Here is a 21527-nt window from a genome sequence, read left to right on the forward strand (position 1 = left end):
CTAGTAATTTTCAACTTAGATGCAAGTCTGAATCCTGGTTATTGGAAGGATTAACTCCGATATGATTGCCAAGGATTGACTGAGTTTGATTTTAATTGCTGAAGATTTGTGATTCTCTCCAGGTACTAGTTCCGTCTTCCTCCACCAATTACATGAAAGATTAGCTAGCTATAAAACCAGGTTTAATCCACATTTTCTACATAACAAAAATGTCTGTACCAAGTCAGGAATATGAGCGTTGTTTTCCATTCATTTAATGTGTTTGTGCTTTTTATTTTGCCATTTGATTAGGGACTTTCCATTTTGAATTTTCCTCGGAGTTGAGCTCTTTTGTGATTTTGCTTAATACTGGCTGTCACATATAACCAAGGTTGCTGAATCAGTGGCCGACAACAATTTAAGAGCTTTGTATTCTTTGAGGGAAATAAAAAGTCATATTTATATATAACTTTTGCAGTGATTTTATTCTTGTTTAATTTAATATGTATGCTGAATTGATAGATTTGTAGATGTTTTTTAAATGTCCAGTGGCAAATGTTTCGTGCATGTTGAGGACAAACACTGAATTGAATCTGAATGGGTCAAAAAATCTTTTTGTGTTAGGTCTTAATTCATAGAAACTGGCAGAATGTCATACTTGCATGGTAAATATGGTGTGACCTTCAGTCAAAATATTGAATAAGCAGCACATAATCATAGCTTTGTGGCTTGTGATAGATTTTACGTCCTAAAATCACGGTATTATATTACAACATTATAAATTTTAGTCCCAGTTTACACCAAAGAAACGACAGTATTAAACATAGCAAGACCGTATTTATTTTTCTCTATCAAATGCAAAGATTGCTGACAATAACAAATGGTCTCTTGCTGGAAATCTGTAAGCGGTTTGGTTGCTAATTAAGTAGAATAAGTATAAGGCTTTCCATCCTGCAAGGGATTTCACTATTCAAAAGAAGTTAGTAATTTCACCAAATTCTAAATCCCATAGGTGCATTCCACACTTTGCACGTTAAAAAACAGCTGCAACAACTCTCTGATGGTTTATTGGGATATTTTCTGTCTCTATCCAGTCTGATCCATTCTCATCAGCAATCCGACGAATTCTAGTGGTAGTCCTTGCTATTCATCTTAACTTGTGTTCCTAATATACAGACTTTTACTTACTAATGGTACGCAGGGCCGTAACTACCTATGAGGCAGGGGAGGCAACTGCCTCCCCTGAATTGTCTACACCAATTTTTTTTTTTTTTAAGTAATAAAATGAAATACTGACAATATGTACACGAAGAACTTGAATTTATATTATAAACAACACAAGTTTACAGTTTGAACAGTGTTATTATGATACGTGACATATCTGTTATTTTCCGGATTTTTGATCGAAAGTGAACCGTTTCAGTATTCGTTCGAGAACACATATGAAACTTTGCAGCAATGCTTTCGACAATTTTAAATAAACCTTAACTATTTACATTTATTTAGGGGCTCAATTAGGCAGAGGAAGTTCCCTTTGTATTGTGAATCTTTTATGATATCGGAAATTCGTTACTGGCTGAATCAGCTGTTGGGTCATCTCTTAACGTCTCCCAATCGTACGAGAACATTATGGTCAATGCCTCAGTAGTTAAACACTCCCATTCGTTGAAGCAGGGACTTTCTATACTAAGTATATACTAGTATAGAAAGTCCCTGGTTGTAGTTATATACATGTCTGTTCAGCTTTCAACAATATTGAAATTCAAGGTCCTCGATCAAAAAAAATCTTGCGTTCTATGATCTTGCTGTATATGGTTTTTTTTTAACTTACCAGTTTGATTTCTAACAAAAATATCTTTAAATACAGATAATAATTGTTTGCATAAAAATTGCTTCCAGGATCCAGCAATACTGATGTTTCTTAAAGTAAGGAAATCGAAGGAAAACGGGTGATTTTTAGCAATATTGAGAAAAAAAATCCGCGGTCACAATGTATTTAATGTAATAATTATAGGTCAAACAACGGCCTTCAAGACGGAGCCTTGGCTCACCCCGAACAGCAATTTCAGCTTGTTTTTGCATAAAAAATGTTTCCAGGTTCAAGCAATACTGATGTTTCTTAAAGAAAGGAAATCGAAGGAAAACGGGTCATTTTTAGCCATTTTACTGAGAGAAAAAAATCGGCGGGGGCTGCGCCCCAACCCCTCTTTCTAAGGGGGGTCTCAGTCGGCGGCCCCCAAACCCCTGCCTCCCCTGAATTCAAACCCTAGTTACGACCCTGGTACGTATGACTGCGATTTGTTCCTGTCTGTCAATCCGTGCATCTGTTTGTCTGTCCGTCCTTCTATCATTCTTTTTGTTTTTAAAGATCCATACTCGTATTTATATCAGATTGCAACCTTACTGGAATATATGCCCCATATAATGAGATTGTTGATTTTTAGGTCAACATTTCAAAGGTCACTGTATTATATGTCTCTGCTAAAATATATGGTCATATTTAATAAGAGGAAGATCTCTACTAATTTGTGAGAAAGTTTCTCATCCGATCTTGTTTACTAAGGGTTTTTTTTAATTGTTTATCTGTTCTAGTCCCGAACATCACGAAATGTTTGTCACTGGAATTGAGGACTAAACTGGCAATCAATCAATCGTGACGTAATATGTATTTTAGAATTTTAACCATTTAACTAAAAGAAGCACATCTGAGTTGTTTTCCTGGATAAAAGACACGGAGGGGTCCAAATGACACACTGAAATTAACAACTACTAGCATAGGTCACCGTACGACCTCCAACAATAAGCAAATCCCATACCGCATAGTCAGCTATAAAATGCCTTTATGATTGGGAACCACAAAAGGTAAATTAATGATATTTGTTATAAGTATATAAGTATTGGCACATCTCAGTTCCATGGATATCATTTGGCCCAACCCCCTTCAATAAGCTTTGGCACATCTCATATCCATCATGGACATGGTATAATTGAATAGGGTCAACATTAATTCCACTAGCGTAGAAAAAAGTTGTTAATCAGATAAAAGGAAGATGATGTATTTCAGGCGGAAACCAAGTTTAAATTAAACAACAGAAATCGAACTATTTGTAAGAGAAGGTGAAACAGGCAAAGTTGGAAAATTTGAATTGGTTACTTCTGTTCTGTGGGCTTTAAGAGTTAAATGTTACATAATTTAGTACTTTATTCATCTTATACATGTATGTGTTTTATAGACAAATTTACAAAGCAGTCGATTGTGGGGCAAATTAATTCATGTGGATCTTTTTTGTCATAGCCATATATTCCGCCTTAGAAAATCAATAGAAAGATATAATAGATTCATATTTTTGAAGCTTCAATTAGCATCGCTTCCCACAGTGACAATTTTTTTTTATTAAAAAAAAATCCACCAAATAAGCAATATCATCGAAATGAGAAAGTTGAGTACACTTTTTTTTGTTCAGGCGTGTTTGAGTTGTCTATTCTGTCTTGAAAAGGTATAATATTTGATACATGAACATCTAGTTTCAGATTCTATTATTTAATTTTTACATATTTAGATTTAAATAACATTAAAAATTTACAGTACTGAAAGATCAAATATGTGGGTCAAGTGAAATACCTTTGTAAATGAGTCATATAAACCATGAACAAGATAAGTGTGTTGTAATTTTTTTTTAATAAAAGTACTTGAAGACAAATTTTCTGACTTTAAAAATATGCACAACTGAAAATTCTGAAAGTCTGCTTTTCCATTTTCTAAATATTTTTGAACTTTCGAAAATTCACGACAACCTATATGAGACAATAGTTTTGAGTTAACCAAATGAAAAAAGTACATTCAATGATGCTCAATAACTAGTATAGATACAGTTGTATTGTAAAAATTTAATACAACTAGCAGTCGGCATAGTATGTAAGATCATGAAAGGATTGTGTAATAAATGTCATTATGATACCATCAAAGACATATAATACATTGTGTACATATGTAATTATATGTCTCTGATACCATGTGGATAAATAAAGCTAAATTGACAGCGCGTCATCACTACAATGTCCTTTTCACAATGTTAGAATGATCAATTTTAAAAAGAAATCGTATTTCCCACCGTTTGTACAAACGAAGTCTTACGGTACTTTACGGTGTATTATTTATAGATGGCGCTGTCAAAGGAGAAGTGACGTCAATCGAGAGTTAGTGCTCGATGGAGAAACAGGAATACACAATTTGTGTATTGAATTGGATTTTATCGTTGTTTACAGGTGTCATTTCGTGAAATAAAAACATAGAGCAGATACAAACAATGAAATAGTTCCAATTGTAAAGTGCAATAGTTATGTGATGTAGAAAAACAACAAATTCAATGCAAACAATTATTTGAGTAACTTGCTTTGCACGAGCATAGATGAAGTGAAAAATTATTATGGAAGGGAATTATCCCCGAATGCTGCTTGTTACAGCTAATGTCGGGTCTATATTTGAAGATGTACGTATAAACATAAATATAATCGATCGTCTGGTAGTTAAATATTTGCATAGTGTAAAAATCAAAGTAATGTTATGCTTTTTATACAACATATGACATACGTATCGTCAGGTCAGTATGTCATGAAAATGACCATACCGTGCTGCTCACCTGAGGGCAATTATAATTACAATTTCACTGGAAATATGGACTGACATCAAAACTTTATCTGATTTGTCTAGTCCAAATAAAAATGACATCTTGCAATGCTATTTTTATAAAATTCTGGGACATGAAGGTGTCTCAGGTGTCAGAAAAAAATTTGAAAATAGCCTTGCAAGACCTCATAATTATTTGTCCTCCTCAATCTATCGGGTAACTGATACAGTAACGAGTTTGGTGACCATATCCCAAAGTTGTTTTAGGAACATGCAAATACTTTTTTCGGCCAGAATATTCTTTATTTTCCAATTTTCTACAGTTTTATTCCAACTTTATTTACTTTCAGGCTATTCATTTTTTTCAACTTTTCAAGTAAGGCTACAAATTAAAAAAAAAAAAAAAACTAACAAAAAAGTAAAAATCTGATTCATTGATTTTCTTGAACATGTTGAAGTACATGTAGTTTTATTTGTGTTAATTTATTTTTTAGTTTAGCAAAAGAAAGGTATCATTATTCTCTCTTGATATTCATTATATATACAACAATGGAGCATATATCAGACTCAGTATAACTTTTTTTTAAAGTATAGGTCTATTATAGCTATAAATTTACATAACAGATAAAATAACCTCTACAACTAATTAAAGTATTTAAATTTATTATTAGTAATTTGCTTGCTTGTTTAACATTTTATATTTTAAATCAAACTTAAAATAGTGTTTATTGTAAATAAACAAGAAAATATGAAGGTTGTGCTTTCAGAATGTAGGTGAAGTCATTTCTAAAAACTCTAAACTAAAACTGAATCCTCATTTTCTGAATCGTCTTGAACACACATAAAATATTTGCCACTGGACATCAAGCTACATTTGATCTGAAAAAAATGTGGAATATGACACTCTTATTGTAACCCCCTTAACTTTCCTGGTCGGCTTTACCTACTTTTAGCTAATCTTTATTATAAAATTTGTTGAAAAGAAGAAATTAAAATACTCCCAATTTCAACCACAAATTAATATAAAGCTCAAAATTTATCTTTTTCAAATCTCAAAAAAGTATAGATGCAGCAAGTGGCAAATTAGGATCTGTTTATTAAGAGCTAGAATCACAAAGATGTCACAAAATACATTTGAAATATGTTTTAAGATAACCAAATATATAAATCACTAATTAATAAAGTATGACTACAAATTTAGTTTAAAAGTAAAAAAACAACAAAAGCAAAAAACAAAAATTTAAATTTACCTATGTTTAAAAAAATTACTACAGGAGGATTAAATGTATAAACCGTAAAATATGTCAATTTAATAAAAACATTATCATTTATGAAATCATTATATTTTGAGTATGTGCTCCTGTAGGGTCCTCAATTGTTCAATAAATATCTCAAATCTGGGTAAAAGTGTTATTAATTTGTCATTGTACATTTACTAATTCATTCTTTCTGCATTAAATAATTGCCTCTGGACTTAGCAATTAACAAGCAATCATTATTTTATTCAAGTTTAATTTAGATTTGTTTAGAAAGGTGCACATCTTCAACAAGTGATAAAAATGTTTTGCCCAACTTGTTAATTAAGGCAGTTTTATAGTAGTTTTTTCTCCCCTTTGTTTCTGTATGTTTTTTTTGGTAGACTGGTAGTCATTTGCCTGACATTAAAGTGAGATGAATGATGTTGGATACAAATTTTATATTAAATTGTCAAGTATTACATGTACAAGTATTGAAATTTTAATAATGAAAAAATTCATGTCATTATGCATTTTATATATTTATTTCATGTTTAATGGGTGCAATTTGCCCTTCATAAGACAGAGTCAATTGAACATCATCATGATCATCACTTATGAAAGGAAAATTAACAATAAATGATAATGTATCCCATTAAACACATGTATGCATGGAGATTACCTTTAAAATTCCATCTAATTTCAATTTAGAAAAACACTTCAGTCACTATTCATGTTTGATGATATACCGGTAGTAAGCATTGGTTGTGGATAAATTTTATTTATGATGTTTTAGAAAAATTTACATGTATTATGATGTACTATCAAAATCTGCACTGGTTGTTTGTTTAGTTATTATGTTCATAAACTATTTTTTCTTTTTTTTAGCCTGATCATATGCTGAAGATTTGGCTGAGGGAATTTTTAAAGGTTTGTACAAAATTTACACATTACATAATATATGTGAACCATGATTGCAAGTGAGTTATACAAAAATCATGCACCATAAACCCAATAACAAAAATCTAATTTAAATTGCATCTTTAAGAGTAAAACGTTTTTGTAATGAAGAATTATGGTAGTTATTTGTTGTACATGAAAGAGATATTTTGAAGATGTTATACATTGCTAATGTATTACTTTTGCATACTACTACGGGGGTGTTTAACGACCTTGACTACCCATGAGGTTCTTGCACGACTGAGTATAACTTTTACATGGAAACCGTTTTATATAATATATGATAATATTACATGTATTAGTACTGAAGCACCTTGATTGGATACTTGGGCAGAAATAATAAAATTTGCATTTCTACAGGGGTTTAAATCAATATCCTTTCGTCCTTCTTCCAACCGAATTTTAAATATCTATTAGGTGCATTAGTATATGTACTGTTAAATTCAACCTACACATACATGTTATGAGAAGAAAGATGAGCAGATTTGCAAGGAATGGGAAGATCAGCTACACACAATAGGGAAAATAATATCAGGCATTATTTTTGTGTCAACTCTTCAAGTAGTGCAGCTGGGATTATAGCATGTTGTTTTCAGGGACACCAGCGTCAACAATTTGTCAAGTGTTGTGAATGAATAACTTTAATGAGAACCAATATTTTCAATTCCATAATAATTGTAATGCATTTACATAAGTACATGTATTAGTTCATCTACTATCCTCTACCTTACTCCCTCAGCCATGGTATGTTGAGCTAGAATCTCCTGTATAAATTACATACATGTTGTCGTTTGGTATTTATGTCAGTTTGAGGGGATCTGTCTTACAAAAAGCATTATATTTTTGGTATGCAGCTCATATCCATGTACTGTAGATGATTTTCCCCATCAATCATGATCTATTGGCTTTGAAACATTAACCATAGATTAAATGTTTAAGTTTATGATAAGGTCAATTGAAGATGCCCCCCATCATGGACCACTAATGATAATTAGTAAGTCTAAGATATTCTGAACTGAGTTGTATCAGTATTTACCTACACATCTCATTTCTATAGACATTATTTAGCCTGTATCTTCACTGACTTCAGCTCACGGACTTCAGTTAGATTGACTTTATAAAAATAAGATGTGGCATTGTTGTCAGTGAAACAAGTCTCCACTTTAAAAGAGACCAAATGACAGGAGATGCAGGTCACAGTAGAGCCTTCAACAATGAACTAAATCCACAGAGCAAATGACAGGAGATGCAGGTCACAGTAGGGCCTTCAACAATGAACTAAATCCACAGAGCAAAGCAACTTATAAAAGGCCACAAAATAGAAACTAAAGACCTGATTAATCATGTTAATGTACAAAACAATAAATTTAAATGTATGTGATATACAGTAACAGAAACTAATACAACCAATAACAGGCATTGCATAGTTAACATTTTAAAGTATTGCAGTTTTAAAATCAACATTTGTGTTTTCATATCTCCTCTGTGTCAAAATTATGGTTATAAATTATTTCATGTTTTTTTTGTTTCTGTACATGTATAACTTCCAAAACAAAGCTTTAGACCTCAAAAGTTAGAAGACAGTTTTAACAATAGTGAATGAATATTTTTTTTTAATAAATTGCATAACAATAGTGAATGAATATTTTAAAAATAACTTGCATGATAATTTAAGTAAAGGATGTTAATATCTGACAATAATGAAGTTGTAATATATATTGATCATGTATTGGGATTAAATCCCTAAATATGTGATGAATGAAATAAGAAGATCAAAATTATAAAATAAACAACAAAGGATGCGTAGGTGGATTTTAGTTTGTAAAAAGAAATCTATACAAAGTACATGTGCTGTCTACAGTGTATAATATTAATTCTTAATTTTATTTTTATGCAGATTCTAAATTAATGATTAAACAAGATACCATGTATTTCAAAACATTAAATTTTTCTACTAGTTCATGTATCATTTCAAATGTTTAACATGTTTATAGTGTTTTATATGAAGGTTTTATTCAGGGTGGTGCCCCCATGCATTTATTGGGGCTAATTTGGAGTCCATCCTTTAAAATTTGAAATTCTCTAACCTATATAACGTTTATAAACCCCCATCTTTCAAATTCATCACCACCATCCTTTTGTCAATCCCCCATTCTTTAAAAAATTTCTAAGAAAAACACAGATTCATTCCTATACATGTACTTTTAAAAGTAGCATTTCACACAATGAGATATAAAATTTTACAGGAAGTTTGTTATCATTATTATATAATTTTGAAGTATTTTCCTAGAAGCGTAAAATCATTATCCTTAAACTTGAGAAATTTATTCAATGATCATCTCATTCATGTCATTGTAAGATAGTAAGAAAAGAATAGCATGTCACTTTAAGTATCAGTTGTTCTAACTTTGTAAATTAAATTGGTGACACATGGATTTTTTTTTAAGTAATCAGTGGTTGTATCACATGTCCTGATTTCATTTTTGTTTGTTTGTTGACAAGTGACATAAAAGTCTCTATCAATATTTCCTTGTTCTTGTAGATCACCACAGTTTGACTGTTTGTTTATCTGGTTGATGAACCATGAATTCTTTATGAACTGTTTATAATTGCTGTGGTTGTATCACATGTCATGGTCTATCAAATGTATGTCCTTATTTCCTTTGGTTAATTGCTGTGTTTGTATCACATGTCATGGTCTATCAAATGAATGTCCCTATTTCCTTTGGCTAATTGCTATGGTTGTACCACATGTCATGGTCTGTCACATGTATGTCCTGATTTCCTTTGGTTAATTGCTGTGGTTGTATCACATGTCATTGTCTGTCACATGTATGTCCTTATTTCCTTGGTAAATTGCTGTGGTTACATCACATGTCATGGTCTATCAAATGTATGTCCTTATTTCCTTTGGCTAATTGCTGTGGTTGTATCACATGTCATGGTCTGTCACATGTATGTCCTGATTTTCTTGGGTTGATTGCTGTGGTTGTATCAAATGTCATGGTCTGTCCCATGTATATCCTGATTTCTTTGGTTAATTGCTGTGGTTGTATCACATGTCATGGTCTGTCACATGTATGTCCTGATTTCCTTTGGCTAATTGCTGTGGTTGTATCACATGTCATGTCATTGTCTGTCACATGTATGTCCTTATTTCCTTGGTTAATTGCTGTGGTTATATCACATGTCATGGTCTATCAAATGTATTTCCTGATTTCTTTGGTTAATTACTGTGGTTGTATCACATGTCATGGTCTGTCACATGTATGTCCTGTTACCTTGGTTACTTGCTGTGGTTGTATCACATGTCATGGTCTGTTACATGTATGTCCTGATTTCCTTTGGTTAATTACTGTGGTTGTATCACATGTCATGGTCTATCACATGTATGTCCTGATTTCCTTTGGCTAATTGCTGTGGTTGTATCACATGTCCTGGTATGTCACATGTATGTCCTGTTTCCTTGGTTAATTGCTGTGGTTGTATCACAAGTCAAGGTCTGTCACATGTATGTCCTGATTTCCTTTGGTTAATCATAAGTTGATTGCTGTGGTTGTATCACATGTCATGGTGTGTCTCATGTATGTCCTGATTTCCTTTGGTTAATCATAAGTTAATTGCTGTTGTTGTATCACATGTCATGGTGTGTCACATGTATGTCCTGATTTTCTTGGGTTGATTGCTGTGGTTGTATCACATGTTATGGTGTGTCACATGTTTGTCCTGATTTCCTTGGTTAATTGCTGTGGTTGTATCACATGTCATGGTCTATCACATGTATGTCCTGATTTCTTTGGTTAATTGCTGTGGTTGTAACACATGTCATGGTCTGTCGCATGTATGTTTTGATTTCTTTGGTTAATTGCTGTGGTTGTATCACATGTCATGGTTTGTCACATGTATGTCCTGATTTCTTTGGTTAATTGCTGTGGTTGTAACACATGTCATGGTCTGTCGCATGTATGTTTTGATTTCCTTGGTTAATTGCTGTGGTTGTATCACATGTCATGGTCTGTCACATGTATGTCCTGATTTCCTTGGTTAATTGCTGTGGTTGAATCACATGTCATGGTCTGTCACATGTATGTCCTGTTTCCTTGGTTAATTGCTGTGGTTATATCACATGTCATGGTGTATCACATGTTTGTCCTGATTTCCTTGGTTAATTGCTGTGGTTGTATCACATGTCATGGACTGTCCCATGTATGTCATGTTTCCTTGGTTAATTGCTGTGGTTATATCACATGTCATGGTCTGTCACATGTATGTCCTGATTTCCTTTGTTAATTGCTGTGGTTGTATCACATGTCATGGTCTGTCACATGTATGTCCTTATTTTCTTGGTTAATTGCTGTGGTTATATCACATGTCATGGTGTATCACATGTATATCCTGATTTCCTTGGTTAATTGCTGTGGTTATATCACATGTCATGATCTGTCACATGTATGTCCTAATTTCTTTGGTTAATTGCTGTGGTTGTATCACATGTCATGGTCTGTCGCATGTATGTTTTGATTTCCTTGGTTAATTGCTGTGGTTGTATCACATGTCATGGTCTGTCACATGTATGTTTTGATTTCCTTGGTTAATTGCTGTGGTTGTATCACATGTCATGGTCTGTCACATGTATGTCCTGTTTCCTTGGTTAATTGCTGTGGTTGTATCACATGTCATGGTCTGTCACATGTATGTTTTGATTTCCTTGGTTAATTGCTGTGGTTGTATCACATGTCATGGTCTGTCGCATGTATGTCCTGATTTATTTTACAGTTTCTTTTCATCAGAAATTGATTTTGTTTTTCAACCAGGCAGTTGTATTTGTAGCTAACATGTAGTTAATTTCAATACTTGGAAGTTTTAAACCAATTTCAATGAAATACTCACATTTGGTCTAGAAGCAGATTTAACATTCATTGTATTTTTGTTTTAAAAGGTTGAAAATCCAATTAATATGGAACGTTGATCTCTTTATGAATTATGATTATTTGTATAAACTGGCAAGTAATTGTACATGATAGTTATGGTTGGCATAGAGACCCTGTGTTTTTGTCATCAGCATTTATCTGATATCTCCAGCTAGGGAATTACACAATAGACAATTATTTATTTGTTTTGACTGAAACACTTACATTATGTATTCATATGTGTACGTAAAACACATTTATATAATTGATGTAAAAATAAAGAGATGTGATGTGATTGCTAATGAGGCAACTAGTCAACAGAGTTTTATAAATTACAAAAATAAAAGCTAAGAAAAAAGATCACAGTAAGGGACGACATCAAAAGATCAATGTAGGATAAAAATCTTAAATCAAATAGTTTTTTTTTTAGGGGGGGGGGGGGGGGGGGGGTCAACATTGCTGCAAGTTTTGTTAATCTAAAATCGATTTTACATATATCCCTATTGGTCAATCAATTTTTCCCAAATTAAGTTAAGAGGGGGCGGGGGGTCACTGAAAAAACTATGTGAATTAAATTTTTTATCCTTCATTGAACTTTTGATGTCGTCCTTAAGACCATGAAGACCTTCAACAATGAAAGGTGCCAAACCACCAATTCAAAATCCCTATTTATTCAACATTTTTTTTCCAATTTTTACAGCTTTATAAATACTTAACCATCACCATGTTAACATGCTTAAGAATATAACTTCATAGAAGCCAGGTATATTCAGAATTGTACATGTATCAACTTTCTACAGACTAATTTTCATCCAATGCTTCAAGTCTTATAATGACCTGTTTAGAAGGCACCTCAAACCCTTACAATATAGTCAGTAATAAAAAAAAAGAGACCCCAACATAAAAATCATGAAAATGTGAATCAATACAAGTATTGAGTACTCATTATTGAGATTAACTACTATATCTTAGAAGAAGAAGAATTCAACACAGAAAAAGCTACTTTTTTGTCACTTAAATTTGACAATGAATCAGAGTTAATCTGGCATTATCTTAGCCCACCAGGATATACCTACATATTTTAAAATATGTCTTTTGAAACTATAAAAACTTCTCAAACTTCTTCATTTGAATAATCTTCCAAATAATCATTTTGATATGAACAAAAGTCTTACTTAAAGATCTATTTATCTACAAGATGTTTTGTACAAGGATATTGATGCCAGTGAAATAATTTTTTTGAAACGACGCACTCATAATTTAGTTATTAAAAATTGTTTTTACCTGTAGTATGTTACCATGGTTACATATACATGTAAATTGTTAAATTACATTTCTGGCCTACAGTGAATACCAACTTGCATCACTATCACTATATATATACCTTCAACAAAATAATTATTATACATGTACATGTAACTTTGAAAAAACTGAAATGTTTTATATATTTTGCGATTCCTGCCGGCTACAAATGACTCCTATCAAAATTCCTACTTTAAATGTGTATCTTGATTTGTAGAGTGTACAGCATTACCAGCCAGGATTACTTGCTCTTCATTGTCAAGAAGTTGGCGGTAAAAACTATGAAGATTCCATGCAACATGTCAACAAGTTCGTCAAGTGAGTACATCTATGAAGAGTCAATGTTTTTTAGCTGTAGTGAGGCAAACAAAAGAATATTTAACAGAAAAGTATAGCCTGCTGTGCTTGATTGTCATTGGAAACTACTTTCACTTAACATGCTTAAAACAAATACATCTATTAAAAAATTTGAGTAGAAAAGTGGTTTAATGGACTGATGATGCCTTCAAGTCTCAGATTTAGGTAAAGTTTGAGTTGGTCAGTAAAAAAATCAACTTTATGTCATATTGTAGTCTAATATTAACCAATGACGATTTCATATAAAGAATGTTTTGAACACTGCATGTGAGAAAATTTAAAGAGTTAAATTCTGTTCAAAGTGTTTACATATCAGTAGGTATATCCTGGTGGGCTAAGATATTGTTATTTTAGGTCTATTTATAGCACAAATCATGCTGTGCATTTGACAAATGTTTGATAATAAGAGATATATCAGAATTGTGGACAATGCTGTCATTATTTTGAAAGATTGAATTGTTTCCTGATAGTTGAGAATTATTACATCATTTCTCGGGGGAAAAAACATGTCAATTCCAATTCATGCATAATAACAATTGAATTTCGTCAGCATCTTAACAAAATAAGCATGTTTAATATGATCAGAATCAGGAAACTTTAATACTTTTCGAACAGGAAATATTCTGTAAATTTAGAGATTAACTTTTATTACATGTTGTTATGTTTAGAGATTGGGTTAATGTTAATTCAGTACTGGTTTAAATTACTGTAAACAAACTCATTTTTGCCAGTAGAAAAATAGCTTTATATTGAGAACCTTGGTCTTCCCTTGTATAATATATGTCAATGACATTTGAATATTGCGAAAAATAAGTCCATGTGATATAATATTCATGAAATATGTTAATTTACAGTATTTATGATATAACATGTATTATATTAAGTGGACATCTGTAAATCAATATTCACTGCTGCAATCTAAGTTAGTCTGGCTTCTGAAAAAGTTGGTGAACAATTGTATATCAGGAAGTTATGTTTCCAGTAGCTAAAATCCAGGAAATCAGTTATTTATCAATTTGTACTTATTTATTTACATTGGCACTGGTACAATCCTTCATAAAAATTCATATTGGCTAAATTGGATTTTTTATTGAAAAAATGTTAATTATGAAAATTTAATATACATTGTAACATAAATTTAATATAGATTGTGACAGAAAAAACGTAAATAGATTGCTTTTTGACAACATCCAACTTTAAGATGGTTTTGTATTACTTTTATGATGTTGCGGCATTGCATTACGATTCTATACAGTTTAGCTTAATATCTGTTTCATAGATTTGTGGATGGTATAGATTTCAGCTATAGACGTCCACAGCATTTTAAGTTCATTGATATTTGAAATATTCCAATACAATTATTTTAGTCCTATCTGTTACAAATATGTATTATTTAGTAGGTATTCGTATCATCTCAACAGCAATTTAAAAGGTGCAAGAGACCTTCAAGGCTTGCTGTTTCAGACTACAGAAGTTTTAATGTACTTTTTTGTTGCTATTTCAATGATATAACCTTTTATTGACATTCAAAGCTGGTTCAATTTTTAAATTGCATAATAATTTAAAAGAAGAACTTATTTTGTCATAATTAGATAAACAACAAGTGATTACTTTTGTCCTTTCTGTTCATTTTGAATATTTACAGCCATGCATTGCCAGTAAAAGTTATTTGCAACCTTTAATCCAATGATTGATGTCTGCAAATACAGAAATATGGAACATCTAAATTTTGTTAAAAGTAAAGATTATTTGTATGGGAAAATATCAAATAGATATTAAAACCAAACTAGTTTTAAATTATGGAGAGGCAATGAAGCAAACCAAATCCTCTCAACATTTAAAATTATTTAATGGAAAGTTGTGCTTGATATTCAGATAAATATTTTAAATGTTTTCTTGTTTTGAGGACCATGGAAAATCTTAAATTTCAGTCAAACATATGAAGTTTTTTAAAATTTTAATCAGTCATTTTAATTTAGTTTTTTTACTCTATGAGTTCCTTATTTTAGTTTTAAGCATAGTTGAAATACATGAAATTCCTATGTTCATATTGACCCGATCATGTTATTTGCTCTTTGGTCAGGTTGTTGTCTCTTTGACATATTCCCCATTTCCATTTTCAATTTTATGATATACAGCAACAAATGCCAACCACTGAATTACAGGCTCTCGACTTTGGGATAGGCACTTACAGAATGTAAAGGGGTTAAACATGTTAAAAGATGCCCAGACCTCCCCATACCTGGGATAGTGGTGTAATAGTAACATATTCCGTTTCCACTATCTCACACTATTTCAATACTCATAATTTTTCATCTAATATATCTCATCACAAAGTTTTTTCTTGTAAAATGCAATGAGTGAAGCAGTATGGTACATTTTTTGCTTACTTACAAGTTCACCACCAAATGTAAAGTGGGGTTCATAATGTTATCTTTTTTTATTTTCTGTGTTGTGTTTGAAGACTATCGTTTGTGTTTTACTCTTTTGGTCATGGTGTGGTGTGTACTTTCTCTACATGTGATATTTGAAGTTATACAAAACCATATCTTCCATCATTTCCATTGCCAAGTTAACATGTCATCATAGTATTAAATCTTGCACATGGAGAATTGTGATAACAAAAGAGTAATATGATGGAGAACAAACAAGTTGTCCATCATAAGAAGTGTTAATCAGCTTTCGACCACCTAATCTCTTTACCTTTTGACATTGATGTATTAATTAAGTTATCTCTAAATTACAAAATCAATAAGTAATTGTATTTAATACTACATCCAATGTAGTCAATGAGTGAGTAGATTAATAATGAACCAGTGGACAGAGGCTCAATAAAAGTATGAAGTAGTGTATTATGTCAATAAGAGCAAAGTTTTACAAGTGTTTTTCTCTATTTACCCCTCAGATCAAGAGATATCGAAACATTAAAAGTAACTTTTATATCTTGGAATAGTGAAAAAGGCATTGAAACCTTACTTTCATAAGAAAAAATTCAGAAAACAATGATATTTATCAAAACAGGTTTCAATTTTATTATACCTGGTTTCTTACAACCACTGGGATGATGCCAATGCTTGTTGACTCTTTGTCCTGGAGGCTAGCCTATCATCAGCCCAGTAGTCAGCACTTTTGTGTTTACTTGAAATATCATTGAATTTTTTTTTTTAGATAAACTTACCCATAATGAAATGTAAAAACCCCGACATAGATACCCTTGGTATTTTTACTATTTGGTACAACTCATTGCAAGCTTTGGTTTTCACTCCTTTTTAACTTGATATTTGATTTGGTATGCCAACTGTATCTATTTTAACAAAATGCCCTTCTGACAAAGCAAATTATAAGCCTGAAACCTGTGATGATTTTTAAGAAAGCTGTTTTTCCAATTTTAGATTGATTTTTCTCACTTCTGTTTCCTGTTTCCTGCCAGATACATACATGTCTGTTACATGTAATTGACATCTGCAGACTATAAAATTTTCATCATGTTTTGCTCTGCAACTTTAAATCCTATTTTCATGGTATTTGTTACCAGAATTCATCTGCTATGCTGCAGGTCATGTCTTTAACTACATGTACATACTAATCTCTTAATAAAATAGGGTAAGGTTAAAATAGAATAATTTATTTTTGGATGTAACGCGTCTTCTGATTGGCTGACGTTATTTTGTTATGAGCCCATAGACATAATTTAGTCATGTGACCGTGACGTCATCAACGTTTTTTCATGGTTTTGTACAGTTTAAAATGGAATTTAGAATTAAATTATAAGAAATGACTGTAATATTTTTCTGTCTATTCGAAATAACATAAAAAATGTGGTGCACACTGTTAAATAACCCGCTACGCGCGTTATTCAGTGTGCACCACATTTTTTATGTTATTTCTTCATAGACAGAAAAAATATTACAGTCATTCCTTAATTAATTCTGTTTATATTCAATTATGATTGATAATTGTGTGTCAACATTTAAAGGAGTGAAAGGTCATCTAATGTTGTGACTAAAACTTTGTAGAATTCATTGCAAAATCATTGTTTGAGTTTTCTCAACCATATTTGGACGGTGTACGGAATGATTGGTAAAGGGTACATTACTGTCTGGCTTTTATCATCTGACCTTGACCTCATTTTCATGGTTCATTGGTCAATGTAAAGTGCATGTGATCTTGTAGTAAAACCTTTATCTTTTAAGACTTTCAACATTGATTCAATTATGATTAGTAAAGCAGGTGAGACGTTTTAGTGTATGCACTCTTGTTTAATACATGCCAAAGATACAACAAATGAGTTGAAGAAGTCTGACCACAGGTTTGCTGTAGATTCCAATGGGTTTGCAAAAGATAATAAATTTTAACTGCATATTTTTGCATTTTATGCTTGTATCCTTTTTGGGTTGTTATGTCCTGTATTCTTACTTTCTTTTTGTTTGTTTGATAATAAAAGCTTAAACCTGAAGATGAAGCATTATTTGATATGATTCATTTGTAAACTTGTCCATGCATGGAACGAAAAAAAAAAATGGCACTGTTAAACTGTTTAGAAACACTATACTACACCAATTCTATTTCAATCATTCCGAAGTATAAACATATACAAAACACCTTGAAGTTCTTCAAGTCAATTTACTTCTCTTGGCAGCTGTATTAAACTGTTTATAAATAGATTAGTGAAGAACTTCTTAGATCAATTAATGATGTGGAGAAAGAACATGAAAATCACATTTGACTATACAGTAGTAAAGGGAAATTCTCATGAAAAATAAAAACTATCAAATAAGCTATTGGTTAGAAAAATATATTTATAATAGTTAATATCAGTGATTTTTCTAACCAAGGGTGAGAAAAAGCTCAAGCGTACACATATTTTGAACACTTTTTAACTTCTTTCCATTAAATAATCTTTGAGAATATATATCTTCTCCAAATTTAAATTCGTTTTGAACTTGATATTGTAGAACGATATACTGTTATGTAGAATCATTAGATAAGCAGGGCAGTGACTTAATGTATTCCAAAAGTTTGAAACATAACTAAACCAATTGCACTTAGATGTTTGATTGCAGTCGTTTGCTTGTTTCTACACTTTTGTTAAAAAAGAGGCAGAAGCTTAAGATACCAAAAAAACAATTGAATATAATCATAAGCCAAAGTAAAAGAGAACAAAAAAAATGGTCTAAATGAAAAAAAAAATTGAGGGTAATCTCGGGTACTTCAGAAGGCTAAGCTACTCCACTTCAAGGACATATATTATGTTAGTTATACGTCCTTGTCCACTTGCTGCACTTGTCATGTTGCAACATGCAAGTAACAGTTTAAGGATGAGTCTTTATGACTTCTGAAGTTGCTGTTAGTAACACTTTCAAACATTGATATTGTCAAAATTTGAAGAGTGTTTTAAATGATAAGAGGTTATACAAGTATGAACTATAGACCAAGTAGCAGGTTAACATAAATCATTCAATTTTAATAAGTTGACTTTAAAATAAATTCTTGCTAATGTGGAGTTCACTTTTATGAATAAAGAAACTTGCTTTTGGACTGTTTGCTATAAATAGAACACTTTGAGGTGCTACATGTATTATAGATCACAGAGTGTTGATGGTTTGTCGATTATTGTCTAACAATAACATTGCATCTGCATATAAACAATTACATGTGATTTTCTTAATTGCATTGTCTGTTTCCAGTCAGCCTTGATTGAAGTTGTTGGGGAAATTAACTGGGGGGTAAATACAACAACAGAAACTTAAGAAATAATGTAATGCAAACGATTAATTTCTTCAGCAGATGTTGATTTCATCACCAGTTAATGAGTACAGACTTGTCCATTCCTAAATTAGTTGTCTGGAGGCATGTTAAACTGGATTGTTTAGGTTGGAATCAGTTCGTTAGATGATTTGCATGTATATAGTCTTACATGAAGAAGTTACAACTTATTAATGGCGTATTAAGTTGTAAGTGATCCAAGTTTTGTGCTGCCATTAATTTGTTTTTACTAAAGATAAAGGATTTTTCTGTTTCTTTATTATTTCTATGTCTATTTAATTTTGGCTACATGTGCTTCACGGCACCTAAGTCAATATATGAAAAAGAGATTGTCTATTTATTCTGCAATTTTGATTCTTTTAAGTTAAGTAGGAAGATTAATGTATTATGATTAAAACCCTTCAGGATGTTCAGTGCTTTGGAGTGAATGAGTATTGCATCTTGAAAGTCATTACGTTTTTTGGGGAACTGAGTACAAAATTAATTACAAGAGTCTTTGAATTGAACAAAAACAAATGTTTTGATTGTTAGAAAATACTTGGATATTTATTTTGGTGTTGTTGATCATTAGAATCTGTGCAGTTATGTTCTACATTAATTTTTATCTTTTCTAAAGTTATATTTTATGAATTGAATATGGAAAAGCATAGAATTACTCGTAACTTGTTTAGTAATAAAGAACTCCGCCACAAAATCCTGGATATCTGTCTTAAGACTTATGAGAATGAGAACCCTTGGGTGAATGAACGCCATGGATTATCTGTCACTTCTAATATGCAATCAATTTATTATCTTCCTTTAAATGTCTAAACAATTTATAGTTCATTAAATTATCAACATTTATCATATAGGATCAAACTTAATTAGTTAAGATTAAACAAATGGATTCATCAATTACACGATACAATTTCGAAGACAATAGTTAGTGATATAATTGAACGGTAAAAAATCTACTTTGGAACTTTTTGGCATTGCTTAAGGGAACAACAACACTCTTAAAACATTTTGGGCAGGGGTGCCAGAACTGACGAGAGTGGAGCACAGAGTCCCGCTTTTTTATGCTAAATAGAAACTCTTGTTATTCATTCTAAACAAGCAAATGACTGAATAGCCTTTTTGTGCCCCAACCCCTTCTTTGATAATGGGCACCTCTACCAAAAACCTTCTAAAAAGTGTGCCATTTAAATAATAAATAAAGTTTATAATGTGCTTTGTCTAACAGGCAGGCAAACTTACTTGTAGGTGATTTTTTTTACACAACCAAGTATATGTGCTGTAATTGCAATGGATTTAAAAGATTAAGTTATTGTAAGAATAAACATTGATAAATGTATAATGCTGATGTCACTTGTTTTTCTTATCCTCAGACAGAAATAATGTTTGGATATGAGATTTACAAAATTAGATTTGTGGGTTTATAATTAAGATATAATAACATGTGTACATTTATTGAAAGAGACATATTGCAATGTAATCATTTGAATAGAAAACAAGCAATATTGTTTGTTTATTAAATACTTATATTTAATTGTATATTTATACATGTATATCAGTAAGATGTGTTATGATGGACTAGAGACAAGATGTAGATGTGAGCAACTGTAGGTTGCACTTTGTAAATACAGCTGTTTCTCAAAACACGCCTCTTTTGGGGAGTAATAGAATATTCATAGAAAATTAATTTTGTTTACATACTGGTTCCCAGTTATGCTCTCTGTGTTCCATATCGCAGAGACAGAACTTGGGAATGTTACCAGTAAATAAACACGTGCAAATTGTTTACATTGAAATCTGTGGTAACCTGTCATTCGAGGTAGGGGTAGTTAAGAAAATTAGTGTAAGTTTACACTCTGAGAAGTTCAGGGCATATAAACGTTGAAAATATGCCGCACAGCCCTATATTTTGACCTTTGAAAAAAATTGTGGTGCATATGAACTTTCAATTCTAGGATAAGATTTTTTTCAAAACTTCATAGTAAAAGTGGTACAGTTTTAGCCGTAAAAGGAGTTCCTATGGGAAATTGCATTGTCAATATTTACAGAAATGCAACCTGTAGAATTGCTGTATGTCCTTCAACAATGAGCTCAGCCTAGACTTGCTACAATTCCCTTTCTATTATTTCTCTCTTACTAATTTATATGTTTACTGATAAGTGCCAGCCTACTGATTGTCCTTGGAGAATGTCAGTATAATTGTTATCTCCTAGTTATAGCAGTAAAATTATTAAAGGGGCAAAATTGAAAAAAAAAATAAAAAACATAATTAGGAAGGGACATGTAGCAAGTCTAAGCTCAGCCAACCTATACCATTATAAATAACAAAATATTATTTGTTAAAAGTAGTAAAAAAAGAGCTAACCCTCCCCATCTAAAAGAAATGGATAGGCAAAT

General features: G+C 31.6%; 1 protein-coding gene across 2 annotated transcripts in view; it reads left to right on the plus strand.

Moving 5' to 3' along the window:
- The first annotated feature begins 4162 nt into the window (after window positions 1–4162).
- LOC143072865 (inositol polyphosphate-5-phosphatase A-like) overlaps window positions 4163–21527 on the plus strand; it is a 71012-nt gene continuing 53647 nt past the window's right edge. For both annotated transcript variants that reach the window (XM_076247990.1, XM_076247989.1), the window contains exons 1-3: window positions 4163–4469; window positions 6730–6771; window positions 13231–13331. In XM_076247990.1, the coding sequence (XP_076104105.1) occupies window positions 4407–4469; window positions 6730–6771; window positions 13231–13331 (206 nt within the window). In that variant the 5' untranslated portion in view covers window positions 4163–4406. The remainder of the gene's footprint in view (window positions 4470–6729; window positions 6772–13230; window positions 13332–21527) is intronic.

Source organism: Mytilus galloprovincialis, chromosome 4 (assembly GCF_965363235.1).
Source record: "Mytilus galloprovincialis chromosome 4, xbMytGall1.hap1.1, whole genome shotgun sequence".
NCBI lineage: Eukaryota > Metazoa > Mollusca > Bivalvia > Mytilida > Mytilidae > Mytilus > Mytilus galloprovincialis.